Source organism: Podarcis pityusensis, assembly GCF_964106645.2.
Source record: "Podarcis pityusensis genome assembly, chromosome: 10".
Taxonomy (NCBI): Eukaryota; Metazoa; Chordata; class Lepidosauria; order Squamata; family Lacertidae; genus Podarcis; species Podarcis pityusensis.
Genome location: NC_138035.1, coordinates 6,780,807 through 6,799,804, shown reverse-complemented (window position 1 = coordinate 6,799,804; position 18,998 = coordinate 6,780,807). Strand labels below are relative to the sequence as shown.

Sequence of the window (18,998 nt, the reverse complement as noted above, 5' to 3'; positions counted from 1 at the left end):
TCTTACCTGCATGGATGATAGCCATTGTTTGGATGGGGGGCTTTTATCCATTTCCACAGTCACGCAATCAATCGGTAGCAGAACTGGGTTCCACACAATCACAAAAACAAATTAACCGAAAAAGCCCCAAAAACAAAAACGCAAAATAAACAGCAAAAACAAAAGCGCCAAACTTAATCCGTTCCAGAAGTCCTTTTGACTTCCAAAATGTTCGAAAACCAAGGCACAGCTTCTGATTGGTGCAGGTGCCCTGGAAACAATAGCCGACAGCTGCATCGGATGTGCGGCTTCCGAAAAACGTTCGAAAACCAGAACACTTCTGGGTTTTCAGAGTTTGAGAACCAAAGCGTTTGAGAACCAAGGTACCACTGTATTTTATATCACAGCGGTTTGTAGCCAGCCTTGCCCAATGGTCACCCGAGCAGGGGCTGCATGAGAGGTTTGCCATTACATTGTGCGTTTTTGTGGTTTTTGTACTGTGAACCCCACACGATGTGCGCTATGTAAATATTTATTTAAATAAAACAAGTAACAGTCTCCCAGTGCTCCAAGCCTAACGCATAAGCAGCTATTTTTAAAATAATAATAAAATAATAGTAATAAATTATTGTTGTTTGTTTAATTTTGCCACCTCTGTGTCCGTAAAGATGTATCACAGCAGTTAACAAACAATATTGGAAACATTAAAACCAGACAGTGACATAACGATTCCTGCGTTGTAGGTTCCCTTGTGGTCCCTTCCAACTCTTAAGATTCTGTGATTCTGTAAATCAAAGACAGACACCAGCAGACCGATGTGGGTGGGTGGGTGTGCTGTTAATGGCCTGCATGTTTATTAAATAGGTATACAAGCAAACATATGAAACTTAAGAAAAAAGGAACACGGAAACAGGGAGGGGGGAATAGAGTTTCCCATTTACATTAGCTGACAATTTGCATTCAGGAGTTTGAAGAGAAGGGGGAAAGGATGGAAAGAATTACAGCGTAGGTCACTTCCTTGCAAAAAAAAATAAAAATACAAGTCCTGTAAATCTGTCAAAGAAATAAGGTACATCCATAAATTTGTGACTTCCAGGGAGGCGGGCAAGCAGCAGTTTCTTATAAGTTTAGTGTGGCAGTTGCCCACACTTTGGCAATCCCTGCATTTTGCATTCAGGCAGGTTGCCTTCACTGTACTCTTATCAGCTCCTGCAAAAACATTCCTGTTTAGACAAGCCTACTCAGATGCTTAGAAAATTCAGGTAATTTTAATCTGTTTTAGTAGGATTGTGAACCTTTCTTGGTTTTACTGTTTTACCTTTTGTAAACCGCTTTGAGGTTTTTCTTTTACCCTCAAGCAATGTGGAAGTTTTATGAAATAAATAAATAAGCCATGGCAGGTAAGGAGGCAGTTATTCTCGGCTTTCCCTGTCGGGCTCAGCATGCTTCTGATTTCCTGTTGTTGGAAATAACAGGTGGGGAAATTCTGTGGCCCTCAGGCCCTGCTTGTGTGGGCTTCTCGAAAGTGGCATCTTGGCTGGCCAGGGTGAGGACAGGATGCTGGTCTTGAGTTGAGCCTTGGGCCTCATCCAGCTGCAGGGCTCTTCTCACCTTCCTTGCACACCATACTTGCTTTTTCGTTGCTGGACTACAACTCCCATCATCCCTTGCCAGTGGCCATGCATTAAGTTGCTTTAAATTGTTTTGAACATTGGTTGAATTGTTGTAACCCACCCTGGGAATGTAGGGTGAAGGGCAGGTAATGAATTGTGGTACTAATACTGAATATAAGCCGCACCTTTAAAATTGATGGGGGGAAGAAAAAATACCTGAATATGTTATTGTTGTTGTTTAGTCGTGTCCAACTTTTCATGACCCCCTGGACCAGAACACGTCAGGCACTCCTGTCCTCCACTGCCTCCCGCAGTTTGGTCAAACTCATGCTGGTCTCTTCGAGAACACTGTCCAACCATCTCGTCCTCTGTCGTCCCCTTCTCCTTGTGCCCTCCATCCTTCCCAACATCAGGGTCTTTTCCAGGGAATCTTCTCATGAGGTGGCCAAAGTATTGGAGCCTTGCTGCTTCTGGCTGCATACTGTGTGGGGGCGGGGGCGAAGTCAGAGGCCTTTCCCCTTCCTCGCTCTTTCCTTTTCCGGCCATAGGGAAGAGGACGGGGAACTACATGCTCCTGGCATTGTTTGCCCCACGCTCCTGGCTGCTTACCGTAAGGTCGCAAATATAAGCCGCACTTTAACTTTTCACAGTTGGAATTTGGGGGGCAAAGTGAGGCTTATATTCAGGCCAATATGGTAATAGTAATGTTGGCTGGGGCTGATCGGAGTTGGAGTCCTACAATATCAGGGCAACAGGTTCTGTACCATTGGCTTCTTCCCTCAACACTCCTGTGGAGTTGTACAGTTCAGAGAAAGATCACTTGTGATGAGGCAAAGTATTTTTCAGGGGTATTCGTCCACTATTACTGACCTTCTCAGGAAGGTAAGTTTCTAGGAAAGCCCTGGGTTCCTCCGAACACAGTTTAAAAACGACGTACAGAATTGCCATCAACGTATTTTGTGGCTAGCATCTGGTCCCCTGCCAACATTGTGTTTTGTTTTTCAGGTAGCGGCTCCAACCCCTTCCAGCATTTGGAAAAGAGTTCTGTCCTCCAGGAGGTATGACTACACCTTTCTATAAATTCCCCATTCCAGGATTTCCCAAACTTGGGTCTCCAGCTGTTTTTGGACTACAGTTCCCATCATCCCTGACCACTGGTCCTGCTAGCTAGGGATGATGGGAGTTGTAGTCCAAAAACAGCTGGAGATCCAAGTTTGAGAAACCCTGACCTATAAGATCTCTTTTTTTTGAAATCAAGTTTGGGATTTGCAGGCTAGAGTCTGTGGATGTCTAGGGCTCTGATTCTTTGGGGGGCCACTGTAGGTCCACTGAGTCTCTGCAACTTCCCTTTCTGTGGCTGCCCAAGATGTGGCTGCACCTTCCTTTGGTATGTCTGGAAGCAGCTGTTCGTCTCAACCCCAACCACCATGTTTCCTTAAAGAAAGATGGCAGCCTGAGCTGGAGAAATGGGTACATGGGATGGATAAGAGGGCGTGAACTAATTTATATGAATCTCGGGCTTGGACATGTGAACCACAACAATGGGTATGCCGTGGGATCATCAGCCATAGGGGTGCTATATGGGTGTCAGCCTTGTCTTATTGCAACTTGGGCATCTCAGTTCAATTGGGGTGTTGCCTGCCTGCATAGTTTCTAAAATATCTTGGAACAGGGATAAGTGATGTGTGGTGCAAGAAACCTCCCCTTTCTTGGAGACTCTAGAAACTGCATCCTTAATATAAAAAGATACCCTTGTGTGTGGAGACTTTGGGTCTTGGGTTATAACCTTGCACTGGCCGCTGAGCAGAGATGCTCTGAGGGCTCTTCCCAAAAGTAGAAGCAAGACCTTGCCAAGTGAAGCTTTCTGGGTTTATCTGTGATTAGAGCCAGAAGGAAATAGTGGGTTGTATCCAACAAAATAATACCATTAGTACAAGGGTTTATCTTTGTGCAATTTCCCTTCCCTCTCCTCTTGCACCAAATCTGCTCCAGAGAATTGGGGGAACCCCCAGAACAAATTCAGGGAAAGGAAAAGAGGGAGGAGTTACCGTATTTTTCGCTCTATAACACGCAGATTTTTTCTCCTGAAAAGGAAGGGGAAATGTCTGTGCGTGTTATGGAGCGAATGTGTGGTCCCTGGAGCCGAAAAATCAGACAAAAATCAAATCGGGCTTCACGATTGCTGAAACGGAACAAAGAGCAGGGAAAGCCCCTCCCCTCCAGGCAAGCAGAGGGGAAAAGAGGAAGCAGCTGCTTTCCTGCATTCTGCCTCAGGGTCTTACTGCCCACCCTCTCTGTTTCGTTGCTGTGTTTGCTGAAACGGAACAAAGAGCAGGGAAAGCCCCTCCCCTCCAGGCAAGCAGAGGGGAAAGCAGAGTGTCTGCTTTCCTCTCTGTGCTTCGGAGGGAACAATGTTTGTGAAGGGAAGAGAGATTACAGGTTCAGCTTAAAATTCTGATTTGACTTCCTGCTTTTTGTTTTTGGGGACACACAGCATTCAAATATGCTTTCTTCAATTTAAAAGGATGAAATCCTTAAACAGTGTTTTGCCTGTAAATTCATGTGATCTGGAAGATTACAGTGTCTGTACCTCTTAAGGGATGGCAAAGCTTAGGTTTCGCTGCTAAATAGTTCTTAATGCAGTTAAAATGCTTTCTTCTGTCAAGGCAATTAAAAAAAATAAATATCAGGCAGCCGGAAAACATGCAGATGGGAGAGAGAGAGAGAGAGAGAGAGAGCGCGCTGGCTGGCTTGTGTGGGTGGGTGGGGGGGAACTTTTGCCTTCCTTTCCTCACGTTATAGCCCTCTCCTGCATTCTTAGCCTTCTGTGTTTTTCCTTCCCTCCCCACTTAAAATGTGGTTACAAAGCATGGATCCACATGGATCCTCAGGATCTTTGCATTGGGTCACCCCAAATTCACCATCAGAGCACACAGCATGTCCATGGCTACAGCCTGCCCCCCCCAAAATCACGCACCCACTGTTGCCTGGGGCTGCAATGGTGCAAAAACGTGGTTACAAAGCATGGATCCACATGGATCCTCAGGATCTTTGCATTGGGTCAGCCAAAATTCACCATCAGAGCACATAGCATGTCCATGGCTACAGCCTGCCCCCCCCAAAATCACGCACCCACTGTTGCCTGGGGCTGCAATGGTGCAAAAACGTGGTTACAAAGCATGGATCCACAGGGATTCTCAGGATTTTTGCATTGGGTCACCCCAAATTCACCATCAGATCACATGTCTGTGGCCACAGCATGAAGCACAAAAATGATACGTCCACTGTTTCATTCAGAATATTTTTTCCCTTGTTTTCCTCCTCTAAAAACGATGTGCGTGTTATGGTCAGGTGCGTGTTATAGAGCGAAAAATACGGTATTTTGTGCAGCCAGAGGTCCTTGCTGCATATTGGTTTCCCCCCATTTTGTTGAAAAGGAATTTTAGGGAACTTCAGAATGAAAATTCCTAATATCCATCTTTGTTGACTGCACAATTCCTGTTCCTTTTGCATAGGCGCGTATCTTTAACGAGACCCCCATAAATCCAAGAAGATGCCTGCATATACTTACCAAGATCCTTTACTTGCTGAACCAGGTAAGTGCAGCTGCTTTTGTGCAATTGAGTTGCAGCCTTTGGCTAATGAGGAAACTGTTAGAATTCCTGCTCCATGATTGCAGTCATGGGATTTTTGTCTATCACATGACATCGTATCTTTTGACTCCACAGAGTGGGAAGTGATGGAGACAGGATGTTTGTGTTACTGTGTTCCGTGAAGTGGGACTATTGTCCTTTGTTCTTTCTCTTTGCTGTCTGATGCTAGAGAGAGAGGGAGCCATGTTGCAGTGCTCCATGTGTGTTTATATGTACATAAAGTATAAAGTATATGTACATATAACTTGTTTTTATTATTGCTTGTAAGCCGCTCTGAGCCCGGCCTTGGCTGGGGAGGGCGGGGTATAAATAAAAATTATTATTATTATTATTATCAGCCAAAATGCTGAGTTGCTGAGGTCTGTTACGCAAGCTGCGCAAACTCTGCGGATCCCTAAGTGTGCCGATGTCTCTTGGCATCGGTCGCTGTGATGTTCAGGCAGAAGAAAGCTTTTGAAGCTCCCGAATGAAAGACCTAATGGTCAGGGGTCCCTTTACCTTTACCTTTACCGCTTGATCTAGTAATGCTCTCTTAAGCAGTTCACATGAGAACAAGAACAAATACGAACCAGAACATTAATCATTTCCTAAAAACTAGGTAAAGAGAAAACAGCACTGTATATCACACATAAAACCGCACAGTTTATAAAACAAACTTGCTAATTAAGAAGAGTTCAGAAAGGCTAACGGGTGGTGGATGGGGAGGTCAAGGCTGGGACTTCCCTGCACTGGCAGATGAGAATCAGGGTCACATGGCAGAGAATCCCACTCAAGAGGCAGGCATTAAATCGTCCTGGGATCACCTGTGATGAGCATGGCTGAAAGTGATCTCTGGAGCTAAAAGCAGGTCTTAGTGGAACATTGTCAGCTTTTCATATACGCTGGCTTAATTTTTGTCACATATTAATTCGCTTCTCTCTAGGGTGAACATTTTGGAACAACAGAAGCCACAGAGGCCTTCTTTGCAATGACAAGATTGTTTCAGTCAAATGATGTAAGTTCCCAATGCTCCAAGAAAGGGGTTTCCCTCTGCCTGTGTCTCTGGTTGCATAATGGGCTGTAGAGGATTTTAAAAATATATATTATTGTGTGGGATGCAAAGCAGCTTCATGACAGAACATTTCTGAATTTTGCACAAAAATGTAAAAGGCGGCAGTACAAATTAGGTGGTGGTGGGAATTTGCTTCTTTTTTCTTGTACTGGGATCCAATGTAGATCCTTTGGGACCAGTGTTACGTGGTTCCAGTGGCTGCTCCCAGTTCCCAGTCTAGTTGCCGCTTTCTAGATTAGCTGTAGTTTCCGAGTCACCTTCAAAGGTAGCCCCACGTAGAGCACATTGCAGTAGTCCAAGCAGGAAATAACCAGCACATAAACCACTCTGGTGAGACAGTGCACAGGCAGGCAGGATCACAGCCTGCATACCAAATGAAGCTGGTAGACAGCTGCCCTTGACACAGAATTAACCTGCACCTCCATGGACAGCTGTGAGTCCAAAATGCCCCCCAGACTGGTCCTTCAGGGACACAGTTACCCCATTCAGGACCAGGGAGTCCCTCACACCCGCCTGCCCTCTGTCCCCCAGAAACAGTACTTCTGTCTTGTCAGGATTCAACCTCAATCTGTTAGCTGCCATCCATCCTCCAACCACCTCCAGACACTCACACAGGACCTTCACCGCCTTCACTGGTTCTGATTTAAACGAGAGGTAAAGCTGGGTATCCTCATACCTTTGATGAAAGTTGGTGTTCCCATGGCTAACTTCCTGGGGAGTGACACTTACTGTTATCTTACCCTTTCCACAGCAAACATTAAGGAGAATGTGTTACCTTACCATCAAAGAGATGGCCAACATTTCGGAGGATGTCATCATTGTCACTAGCAGGTACTGATGTTCTTGTTTCAGTGAATGGTGACTCTCGAGGTTTTCCCCGGGCATTTGGTTGGGTGTGGAGAATCTGGCTCCAGTCAGTAAGACTTAAGTCCCTCCTATCATGTTATGGTGTGAACTCTGTTGTGCCACCTCTAACCACTGTTTCACACACCATGCGAAAACAGACTTGCCTTTGCCACTGAGTGCCCCTTGTGTTTGCTTCCTGATGAGTTGACTGACTGGTACAATATACGCCAGATGCAGTCCCTCCAGACATTGAGGGACTCCAAATCCCATCAGCCCCACCTAGCGTGGCCAGAGATAATGGGAGTTGCACTACAAGAACAACTGGAATGGTGCAGGTTTCACTTCCCTGATATTTGCAATTGCATCTTGGTCAAATGTAGACTTTACACATTTACATGTGCACTTACAGCCTCAGGGGTGTATCTAAAAATATAGGTGAACATAAGCTGCTGTAGGGGTAGGAAGTGTCTCACTTTTCAACTGACCTGCTAGTGCCAGGCAAAAGTGTGGTTGCCCCACTTTGTACCAATTGAAGCCTCCAGGCTGTCTTCAAGGGCTGCCCCAGAATTGAAGCCAAGTCCACCTGTTTTCTGCAAAAGGTCTGTGTTAACAGAAGCTTGCCTTAACTCTTCTAGCCTGACCAAAGACATGACTGGGAAAGAGGATGTGTACCGAGGGCCTGCCATCAGAGCCCTCTGTAGAATCACGGATGTAAGTATCAAATTCTTCAGCCATGAATGGGGTCTTGCTGTACCCATTTTTAATGCCAGGTGTTCTCTCTCTAACGTGCCTGGAATGATTTCTCCTGATCCCTGTCCTCCAAGCCATTTTTTCCCCAGTGACCACATGTGCTCACTGTAACCATTTGTTTAAGTTTAGTGCTGTCTGTTTTCCAGCAAGAGTTGAATAATAATGTGATGATTACCATTATCCTGATGGTAACCTGGTCATCTGAGCTTTCATTGGCTGTTCCGCTACCCCTACAGCTGTGTACAGACAGTAACAGGAGAGAGCAGTTGCTCATGTAGAGCTCAGTCAGTTTTATGAATGGGATACTAATGGGTTTTCTCACCCACACAAATATCTGTACATACTAAGCTTGGCACATTAGCCTGTGTTGCCTACTCAACGTAGTACCACAATTTTGCTTTTTAAGGAATGTTTTTCCTAAACGTTAAAACTTATTAAAACCAGCCAGATGGGTGGGGTACAAATAATAAGTTGTTGTTGCTGTTGCTGTTACCACCACCTGGTGTTATTTTTAAACAATAAATGGTAAGTAAAAGTTAGGGGGTGTTTCAGGAAGAATAGTGGGAGGCTGTGAAAAGAGCGATGGAAGAAAGTGCAGAGTCCAGAATCTTGACCTGTTGAACACTGGAGCTCTTTGCAGACACGGTTTCCGTGCATGAGGTCTAGAAGCTTTTATTTTAAAACGGAAAGTGAGCTAGTTAGGAATCGATACCAGGTATCAGGTTCTGCCTGAACTTGGAGAACAGAAGCAATCCCAAGAAGATAACATTCTCTGTGTTGGTATCTCTGGCGTCTCCGTGAGTTGGTACCTCTTGTTCTCTCTCTCTCTGGATTCCCAGGGCACCATGCTGCAGGCCATTGAGAGGTACATGAAGCAAGCCATTGTGGACAAAGTCCCCAGTGTCTCCAGTTCAGCGCTGGTGTCCTCCTTAGTAAGTGAAGGAATCTCTTTGCTGTCATCCGATTACATTCAGGGACTGGGCAGACCCGAGCAGCTCCGACTTGTCGATATCTTGGCGGCCAGGCCACCACCTGCATCTTTCTTTATTGGCTTGGCCATGTTGCACACTGTCTTTTGCTTTCTGGGTCCTTCTTGCCCTGTCCAATTTTGTAGCAAAGTGCTTTGCTGGGAACCACTGACATTCTCATTGCCTGGCTGGGGTTCCTGCCACCGCCCTCCTCCCTTGCTCCGGCAGTAATTCCAATTCTCCCTTGCTGCCCCAGCTTTGCAGGATTTTAAAATACGAGAAATAATAATAAGAATAATAATAATTGATTATTTATACCCCGCCCATCTGGCTGAGTTTTCCCAGCCACTCTGGGCGGCTTCCAATCAAGTGTTAAAAACAATGCAGTATTAAATATTTAAAACTTCCTTAAACAGGGCTGCCTTCAGATGTCTTCTAAAAAGAAGATAGCTGCTTATTTCCTTCACATCTGAAGGGAGGGCGTTCCACAGGGCGGGTGCCACTACCGCGAAAGCCCTCTGTCTGGTTCCCTGTAACCTCAATTCTCACAATGAGGGAACCGCCAGAAGGCCCTCAGTGCTGGATCTCAGTGTCCGGGCTGAACGATGGGGGTGGAGACGCTCCTTCAGGTATACTGGAACGAGGCCGTTTAGGGCTTTCAACATCAGCACCAACACTTTGAATTGTGCCCGGAAACGTACTGGGAGCCAATGCAGATCTTTCAGGACCGGTGTTATGTGGTCCCGGCGGCCACTCCCAGTCCCCAGTCTAGCTGCCGCATTCTGGATTAATTGCAGTTTCCGGGTCACCTTCAAAGGTAGCCCCACGTAAAGCGCATTGCAGTAGTCCAAGCAGGAGATAACTAGAGCTTGCACCACTCTGCAAGACAGTCCGCAGGCAGGTAGGGTCTCAGCTTGCATACCAGATGGAGCTGGTAGACAGCCACCCTGGACACAGAATTAAGCAAACCCCAAAAGAAAACGTTGCCAGCTAGTTGCTAAACCTCCTTCTCCACAGTATACATACGAAGCTGCCTTATGCTGAGTCAGGCCCTTGGTCCATCTAGCTCAGTTCTTCCTACACTGACTGGCAGCACCTCTCCAAGGTTTCAGGCGGAAGACCTTCCCAGGCCTACCTGGAGATGCCAGGAATTGAACCTGGGACCATCTTCATCCAAAGCAGATGCTCTATTTCTGAGCTACAGCTCTGGCATTCCCTAATACTGGGTTTGCTAGTGTGGTGCCTAGAATTGCCCTGGTGTCTGTGAAGCCTCTTAACAGGCCCCATATTATTACAGTCATACCTCATGTTACGTTTGCTTCATGTTACGTTCTTTCAGGTTACGTCCCGTGGCGACCCGGAAGTACTGGAAAGGGTTACTTCCGGGTTTCGCCACATGCGCAGACGTGCAAAATGACATCATGCGCAGAAGCGGCGATTCGCAACCCGCACATGTGCAGACGCACCGCTGCGGGTTGCGCTCTTTTCATGTTGTGAACAGGCCTCCGGAACGGATCCCGTTCGCAACCAAAGGTATCACTGTATTAATAATAATTTTATTATTTATACCCTGCCCATATGGCTGGGTTGCACCAGCCACTCTGGGCGGCTTCCAACATATATAAAAACATAATTTAAAAACTTTCCAATACAGGGCTGCCTTCAGCTGTCTTCTAAAAGTTGTGCAGTTCTTTATCTCCTTGACATCTGATGGGAGGGTGCCACTGCTGAGAAGGCTCTCCGCCTCTCCACCCTCCCCATAAAGTTGAAAAAGGAACTTGGAGGAGGGACGCTTTCCCCCACTTCCTCTTACAGCTCTATGTGCTTTTTGAAGGTCAGGTGCATCCCCTGCTTTTGGGACAGCAGCAGGCAAGTGGCCTGCTCCAGAAAAGCCTTCCTGTAGTGTAATCGTTGTCCTTCTGATCTCTTCAGCCACAGTAATATGCTACTGGGTTTAAACTACCTGTTAAACAGGTTGGTACCCGCTAAACTTGGTTGGTAGACGTGCCAAGACAGGAGCAGGGTGAGTGTTATTGATTCTCTGCCATTATTTCCAGCACATGATGAAGATCAACTATGATGTGGTCAAACGGTGGATCAATGAAGCCCAGGAAGCTGCTTCCAGTGACAACATCATGGTGCAGGTACGATGCCCCCACCTTCCTTGACTACATGCTTTTAGCACTGCAGGTGGTTTGAATTGGCTTTGTGCAGTTGTAATACATGATGTGGTTAAATAACAGAAACACTTCCCCACCACGTCCAGAGGAGTCTTTGCGTTAGTCTGCTGCAGCAAGTACAGTCGTATCTTGGTTTTCGAACGCCTTGGTGCTCTGACGTTTTGGCTTCCGAACGCCGCAAACCCAGAAGTGACTGTTGCGGTTTGCGAACTATTTTTGGAAGCCAAAAATCCAACAGGGCTTCCGATTGGCTTCAGGAGCTTCCTGCAGCCAATCAGAAGCCGCGTTTCGGTTTCCGAACATTTTGGATTCAAACGGACTTCCGCAACAGATTCCAAGGTATGACTGTATTCCTGCGGCACCTTAAAGATTATAACACATTTTATTATAGCTTTTGTGGATTGAGCCTATTTTTTTATTTAAGTACTTCAGAGTAGCTTCATTTGAAAAAGCAATCATATTTAGTTATATTTAGCACAACAGTAATCATGGATTTATTTGCCCTCCCCCAATTATTTCCCCCCTGACCTGCCAGTACCATGCCTTAGGGCTGCTCTACCACCTTCGGAAGAACGACCGCCTCGGTGTTTCCAAGATGCTGAATAAATTCACTAAATCTGGGTTGAAATCCCAGTTTGCATACTGCATGCTGATTCGGATCGCCAGCCGGCTGCTGAAAGAGTCTGAGGAGGGGTAAGCGTGTTTGTTTGTCAGGGCTTTTAGCAGAACATCCGTACTCAATTCCTGCAGCACCGTAAAGGTGCAAATAGAGTCCATTTCAGACTTTCTCTCTATGGCTTCAAGGTCCTCAGGAGATATTGAAGCTGCTGGGTAATGTTGGGGTCAGGGCTGCATGTGAGATTGTAGCTGCAATTTCGGAGATCAGCAGCTTTCAATTCTGACAAATCCATAAAGGCAGTTTCCTTTCTCTCTGGCAGGCATGACAACCCACTGTTTGATTTCATTGAAAGCTGCCTGCGGAACAAACACGAGATGGTCATTTACGAGGCTGCCTCCGCCATCATCCATCTCCCAAACTGTACAGCCAGGGAACTGGCTCCGGCAGTCTCAGGTGAGCTTCAGGAAGGCATGACATTCGCCGAGAGCAGTTTCCCCCCATCCTGGTTCCCTTCAGATGTTTTGGACTACAACTCCCATCAACCTAGCAGGGGCTGATGGGAGTTGTAGTCCAAAACATTGGAAGATTGGGGGAGGCTGACATGGCAAGTATTTCCAAAGGGCAGAAATGGCTGCTGGCTACCAGGGGAGAATGAATCTCAAGTGTCTTTCAGCTTGCTCTCATCCACCTAAAGTTGGAAGGGGCTGAGATTGTTGTTCCTTCTGTCCTAGTGCTGGCTGCTCTGGCTTGCGCTCCTGTTCAGCAGTTGTCAGGGACTGGCCATAGGCGGTTCTCAACCTGTGGGTCCCCAGATGTTGTTGGACTACAACTCCCATCACCCCTGAGCTCTGGCCTTGCTAGCTAGGGGTGATGGGAGTTGTAGTTCAACAACATCTAGGGACCCACAGGTTGAGAAAGGCTGCCCTAGGACCTGGGCGCACAGAGCGGTAAAAGTTCCTGGGATTGTGCCCTCAAACGTGAATTCCTTTTCATTTCAGTGCTCCAGCTCTTCTGTAGCTCTCCCAAGCCTGTCCTGAGATACGCCGCAGTCAGGACCCTCAATAAGGTAAGTGTGGCGATCACACAGGGCCCCCAGATGTTTGACGGTCTATTGACCCTGTGCCACCACTGCGATAGATTTCTTCGCTGCCACCACCCCACTTCTCACGGGGACACATGGAGTCCAGACAGTTGTTAACATTAACAGATAATCAAGTTTATTTTTAAAATGCAGGAACAAGCGTATGGTTTCAGTTTATTTTTCTCTTGTCAGTTTCTTAAACTTAGTTCCTAACAACTCCAAACTGATTATTCCAACTATCTATCTGACTCAACCTAACAATTCCTCTCACTTTCCCACAATACAACTCTACCAACCCACACCTAATCCTCCCTCTTCCTTCTCCAATTCCCAAACCTCAACTCTCTTTCAAAACCTCCCACTCTTAGCTTTTACTCCCCCCTTGCATTCTCACTGGCCAGTCACATCACACCCATTTTAACCCTTTCGTTATGACCCATCCTAGGAGGCAAATGCCACAGTAACCATTTCCAAGGCACTTTGCACATCCTAGAGGACCTTGTCCAATACAGGTGGCTTGTCAGACTTCTCCAGTGGGTTTTTACTGTTTTCCTCCCCCTCCCTGCAAGATGAGAAGGGGGCTCCTGTTGGCGCAGTGGGCCTGTTTCTGGTCTTTGTGGGGTGGGCAGCAAATTCTTGACCCAGTAACCTCTAAGACAGGTCCTGGCTCGTGCAGGCCAAAATACCATGTAAAATCCAGCAGTTTCAAAACAGCACACAGAGGTGTGCAGTTCTTAAGAATCAAGAGAATCAGCAGCGGGTGTCTCACCTTCCTATTCACTGGACCCCTGAACCGCTGCCGTACGATTCTTCCATTCTGTAAGTTGTTCTGGGTTGCCAACATCCGACTGCCCTTCCAGGTGGCGATGAAGCACCCGTCGGCAGTAACCGCCTGCAATTTGGACCTGGAAAACCTGATCACGGATTCAAACCGCAGCATTGCCACCCTGGCCATCACCACCCTCCTGAAGACAGGGAGCGAAAGCAGCGTGGACAGGCTCATGAAGCAGATCTCGTCCTTTGTGTCCGAGATCTCGGACGAGTTTAAGGTGAGGCGATTTCCCGTCTGCCTTTCGGCCTGCAGTGTTCTTAGGCGGAAGGAGTTCCTGGCTGGCAGGGCAACCTTCATCTCCCTGGAGCTGGGCAGCGGTCCTGGGCTAGGTGAGGACAGGAATCAAAGCTTTTCAGAATCTACAATAAGAGAACACTTGTAGTTTGTGAGCCCAGCCAACATTCAGCATTACAGTGGAACCTCGGGTTAAGAACATAATTCGTTCTGGAGGTCCGTTCTTAACCTGAAACTGTTCTTAACCTGAAGCACCACTTTAACTAATGGGGCCTCCTGCTGCCACCGCGCTGCTGCTGCGCAATTTCTGTTCTCATCCTGAAGCAAAGTTCTTAACCTGAGACACTATTTCTGGGTTAGGGGAGTCTGTAACCTGAAGCATATGTAACCTGAAGCGTATGTAACCCGAGGTACCACTGTAAAAAAAAACAAGGATCGTTTGGGAACCAGAATACAGTGGAACCTCGGAAGCCGAATGCCTGTAAACTCAAACATTTTGGCTCCCAAGCGATCGAAAACCGGAAGTGATTGTTCTGGTTTTCGAATGATTTTTGGAAGCTGTACGTCTTCCGCAGCTTCTGCGGCTTCCGATTGGCTGCAGGACGTTCCTGCAGCCAATTGGAAGCCGCGCCTTGGAAGTTGAACATTTTGGAAGTCGAATGGACTTCCGGAACGGATTCCGTTCGACTTCCAAGGTACGACTGTATTGTTTTTGTTTTATGAAATCATTTATTTCCTGCCATTCAGCCCTCACAAGGCCAAAGTGGGGCAAAGTGGAATCAAGGCTGTCCATGGCCTGTAGAGATCTTTGCTGGAATGCAGGTACTGATGCCTTTCACTCAAACCTTGTGCTGCTCTTGCCTTAACAGGTGGTGGTGGTCCAAGCCATCAGTGCCCTGTGCCAGAAGTACCCGCGGAAACACAGCGTCATGATGACCTTCCTCTCCAACATGCTCCGGGATGATGTAGGTTGTGTTGCCTGCCTTGTGCCGGGCAACCGGCAAACCATATCGGCATCACGCTCATATTTTGGTGAAATACAGTTAATGTATCCAGTATATATTTTCATGCAAGCTAAAAGTTTGCTCTTGATGTGAAGTTGCCACAGTGTGACGTTGATCCAGCATTTCTTTATCATGTATCTTTTCCCAAAGAGGTCAGGTTGGAGGAACCTCACATCCTTGAGACCTCCTGCTTTTGGTATAAGCCTAGGACGGGAAGGTCGTGGTGGAGTTTAATAAGTAGGGCTTGTGGCCAGAGCAAACATACTAGCCTTTGAACAATCTGAAAAGCAAGGATGTTTGTTTTAGTCCGTGTAAAGTTTCGTTTTTCCTGGTTATCTGTTACACTAGATTATCTGCTGCACAAGAACAAAGGAATTTAGATACTGTTTCACCACGGACAGCTAAAAGTCCAAGAAGCCTCTCTCTCTGTTCCTGCTTTGGGACTCATTTCTACGACTTAGAATCGGCCAAACAACACTTGACAAATTTTGGTCACCTCGTTGGTTTGGCACATGGACAAAAATGAAGTTTTTTTTAAAAAAACCCCCAATGAATTTAGTTTTGCCTCCTAACTTCTCATTTGTTTTTGTCATTCTTTTTTCTATCTGTTAGGGCAAGAATTTCTCTGCTCTTTTTGTTTGATTCTGCCTGAGGACCCTCTTGCCCCCTTGTTTCCGTAAAAAAAAAGAACCCCATTGTGAACAGCAAGTTGCTCTTGCCCTTGCAGATGTGGGAAATCCCTAAGAGGGTGTCCATAAAGTGTGTTCCTCAGTTGATTAAGTGCATTTGGGAATAGGATCTAAGCAGGATGGATGGATGTCTGGGCTAGGCTGGTCTTCCAAGCCCCCTTTGACTCGTGCTTTTCCGCCCCCTCCGCAGGGTGGCTTTGAGTACAAGCGAGCCATCGTCGACTGCATCATCAGCATCATCGAGGAGAACCCGGAGAGCAAGGAATCTGGCTTGGCCCACCTCTGCGAGTTCATTGAAGACTGCGAGCACACGGTGCTGGCCACAAAGATCCTCCACCTGCTTGGCAAGGAAGGGCCCAGGACCCCCTCCCCTTCCAAGTACATCCGATTCATTTTCAACAGGGTGGTGCTGGAAAACGAAGCTGTGAGGGCCGGTGAGTTGACAGGCTCCAGATCTGTCTTTGCTACGTAGCCAAAAACGGGAAGAGAGCAGGTCTTCCCGGGGGAGGCTGCCGTGAATGGGGCCTTTGGGTCCACCTGGTGTCATCCCAGAGTTGAATACGTGCCCCAGATCCTTTAGCTTAGCAAGACTGTTTGTAGGAGGCCCCGTTGCTGCTGTGTAAAGATAAGCTTGGCTTTTTGTTGGGAAGGCTAAGGGAGCAAGATGCCAAGCTTCAATCATGAATTTTAAAGGTGAGGGGTTCTTGCTGTTGTTTATTAGATTTATATACAGTGGTACCTCGGGTTACAGACACTTCAGGTTACAGACTCCGCTAACCCAGAAATAGTACCTTGGGTTAAGAACTTTGCTTTAGGATGAGAACAGAAATCGTGCGGTGGCAGTGGGAGGCCCCATTAGCTAAAGTGGTGCTTCAGGTTAAGAACAGTTTCAGGTTAAGAACGGACCTCCGGAACTAATTAAGTTCTTAACCCGAGGTACCACTGTACCATCCTTCATCAAAAGATCTCAGGGCGGTTCACAAGATAAAAACACAATAAATAGTTGAAACAAAAGCAACAAAACAAAACCTGACACCTAAAGATACATAATGAAATGGCAGGTGAGCAGTCCTGGGGAGAGCATCCCGCAAACGGGGAGCCACTGCAGAAAAGGCCCTGTTCTCGTGTTGCCACCCTCCGGACCTCTCGAGGAGGCACATGAAGAAGGGCCTCAGATGATGAACACAGAGTCCTGGTTGGTTTATATGAGGAAATTCAAGATGGCCACCGTGTAAGTTTCCTCCTTCCAGTTCTCTCCGACCTCTTCTCCTGACTTGGATTTTACAACCGCTGGAGTAAGCTATTTACTTTAGTTTTGCCTTTTGCTAGACAAGTAATTGCTGGACTCTCCACTGGTGTGATGCCAGATTTTAATTAAGTTTGACGAAGGAGGATTGCTTTGGATTGATCTGGGTGGTGCCAAACTTGTGTGCTTCATAGAACAACGATCCTTCAGACCTGCACCGCCGGCACGAAGAGAAACTCCCCTGTTTAAGGTTTCTTATTGCTAAATGATTTTCTCTTCTGGGGGACACTCGGACAAATGACTGAGAATTGTAAGTAAGCAACGAACTTTACCTTACTTTTCTTCGCTCACCACTCCCCTGCCTCCTGCAATACTCTCTAAGGTGCATTAAGATATTTCCAATTATTGCGGATATTTCTCCTAATCTCCACTATGGGCCATGGCAAGCGGCCAAGGGACCTGGATGAGGCAATGCCTCCCCCGAGGCCCAAACAGTCCAAGATTGATTCTTTCTTTCTTAACTGTAGCAGAAATAACGAGGAAGATAGCTACACGGTTGAAACCCACAATCGTTTTAATCCTTTAATTGACCTCGCAGCCGATATAGAAGTGGAGGGGGTGAACTCGAAGGCAACGAATAATGCTAATGATAATGACAAAGAAGTGAGAGTCACCTCGAAGGGGGAGTCCGAGTTGGCCCTGGGCGATGGCATGGGATTCAATCATTTCCAATTAATAATCAGGACCCTGCGCTGCATCTTTAAGAGCATAAATGGGATCTCCATGCAGGTGAATAATCTCCACCAAAAGCTTGAGGCCCATTTGCTGGAGCTGCAGCACAACCTCACTCTGCCTCCGAGGGATTTAAAGGGACAGAGGTGTACCTCCCCTGTTAGACATGAAAGTGGTACTGGTGGTCACCTCTTAAAAACTCAATTGGACTCTCAATCTCTGATCTTACAACCAAACAAAATATGTCTAACTATACGCAGCAGTGACCCCAGGTCCCCAAGGTGGAATAATCCGAGAGATGTCAAAGATCATCTAAGGCAACTCCTTCAGATTTGGCCTCCGCTAATAGATCTCAGTACAGTGAAACTCTTATACTACCACCATCGGTTCCAAAAAGTACTGCTCTCCTTCCAGTCACCAAAAATTCCCTCCATACTGGTTAGGCATAAAGCGTTTTTGGCCACCTGGGGCATCTTCCCAACGAGAGTCTTTAATGACACCAGGATTAAACCTCTTTTCCGTAGCATCGTACAAAAAGGTATCCGCTCGCCAGACAGGCGCGACATAGTCTTGAAACTCAAGCTGTCCACCCGGGAACCTCACCCTCCCTCTCAGCCCAAGCCTCCTGGTTTATCTACTCCAGCTACAGAGAAGCATGACCAAAGCGGGCCCAGCCATCTGGCTGCCTCAGAGGAGAGGGACCTTATTTCATCCTATGGCGAGTTGCCATTAGTAGAACAGCAGGAAGTTATAAACAGGCTCGATACACTCAAGCAGCAACTTACACATGTACTTCAAGAGAAAATCTCCTCAAAACCTGGTCATAGCAACCTATTAAATCAAAGGAACGCAGTCATGAAGGGGCTAACACCCCAGAAACCCCTGCCAATCACTGGGACTCCAATAACGGATGATATGGCAGTCTGCCTGGCGGAAGCTCCTCATACACCGTCGCAACGCAGACCCCCTTCACCTCTACTAATAGATCTGCAATCAGCTACCTCGTCCTCCGCCTTAAAGAGCAATGCGCCAAACACCCCTCATCCTGGTAATCTGTCAATGTCCTATTCTTCTATGCCTGACCTGGAGTCCTCATTCAGTGTGGTCCAGGCAGATGACCGTATATCCTCGTCCTTTGCCAGTCAACCTCTTTTGGTAGAACCTCATGTATCCGCAACCTCTTCAAGCCAATATATAAACGTTAAGGAAGCCACTGCGCAAAGAGACAGCTCAGGCTTTATTGAAGACCCTGCTGGCCACATCAATCAAATTACCACCCCTTCGATACCTTCGGCTGTATCACGCCTGGCGCTGTCTCAGACCCTTGGCAATGCTTCTCCCACCAGCAACCAGAGTAACTGACTAGCACATAGTCCCTCTTCAAACTGCTTCAATGTGCTATCCTGGAACGTGGCGGGATGGACGTCCAAACAGGATGGCGGGGATATGAAAGAGTTTTTAGCGAAATTCCAGATTATGGGTATACAAGAGACCTGGTGCTTAGAATCGTCACCCCCCCCT

The 18,998-nt window shown here is 47.0% G+C and overlaps 1 protein-coding gene across 2 annotated transcripts in view; it reads left to right on the top strand.

The window, feature by feature from the left end:
* COPG2 (COPI coat complex subunit gamma 2) overlaps window positions 1–18,998 on the top strand; it is a 39,583-nt gene that overhangs the window by 2,045 nt on the left and 18,540 nt on the right. The window contains exons 2-14 of one of the 2 annotated variants that reach the window (XM_081022734.1): window positions 2,598–2,650; window positions 5,108–5,188; window positions 6,168–6,239; window positions 7,048–7,127; window positions 7,778–7,853; window positions 8,732–8,824; window positions 10,918–11,004; window positions 11,576–11,733; window positions 11,979–12,112; window positions 12,658–12,725; window positions 13,601–13,789; window positions 14,676–14,771; window positions 15,690–15,933. In XM_081022734.1, the coding sequence (XP_080878860.1) occupies window positions 2,598–2,650; window positions 5,108–5,188; window positions 6,168–6,239; window positions 7,048–7,127; window positions 7,778–7,853; window positions 8,732–8,824; window positions 10,918–11,004; window positions 11,576–11,733; window positions 11,979–12,112; window positions 12,658–12,725; window positions 13,601–13,789; window positions 14,676–14,771; window positions 15,690–15,933 (1,431 nt within the window). The remainder of the gene's footprint in view (window positions 1–2,597; window positions 2,651–5,107; window positions 5,189–6,167; window positions 6,240–7,047; window positions 7,128–7,777; window positions 7,854–8,731; window positions 8,825–10,917; window positions 11,005–11,575; window positions 11,734–11,978; window positions 12,113–12,657; window positions 12,726–13,600; window positions 13,790–14,675; window positions 14,772–15,689; window positions 15,934–18,998) is intronic. The other variant, XM_081022733.1, reaches the window with a different exon arrangement.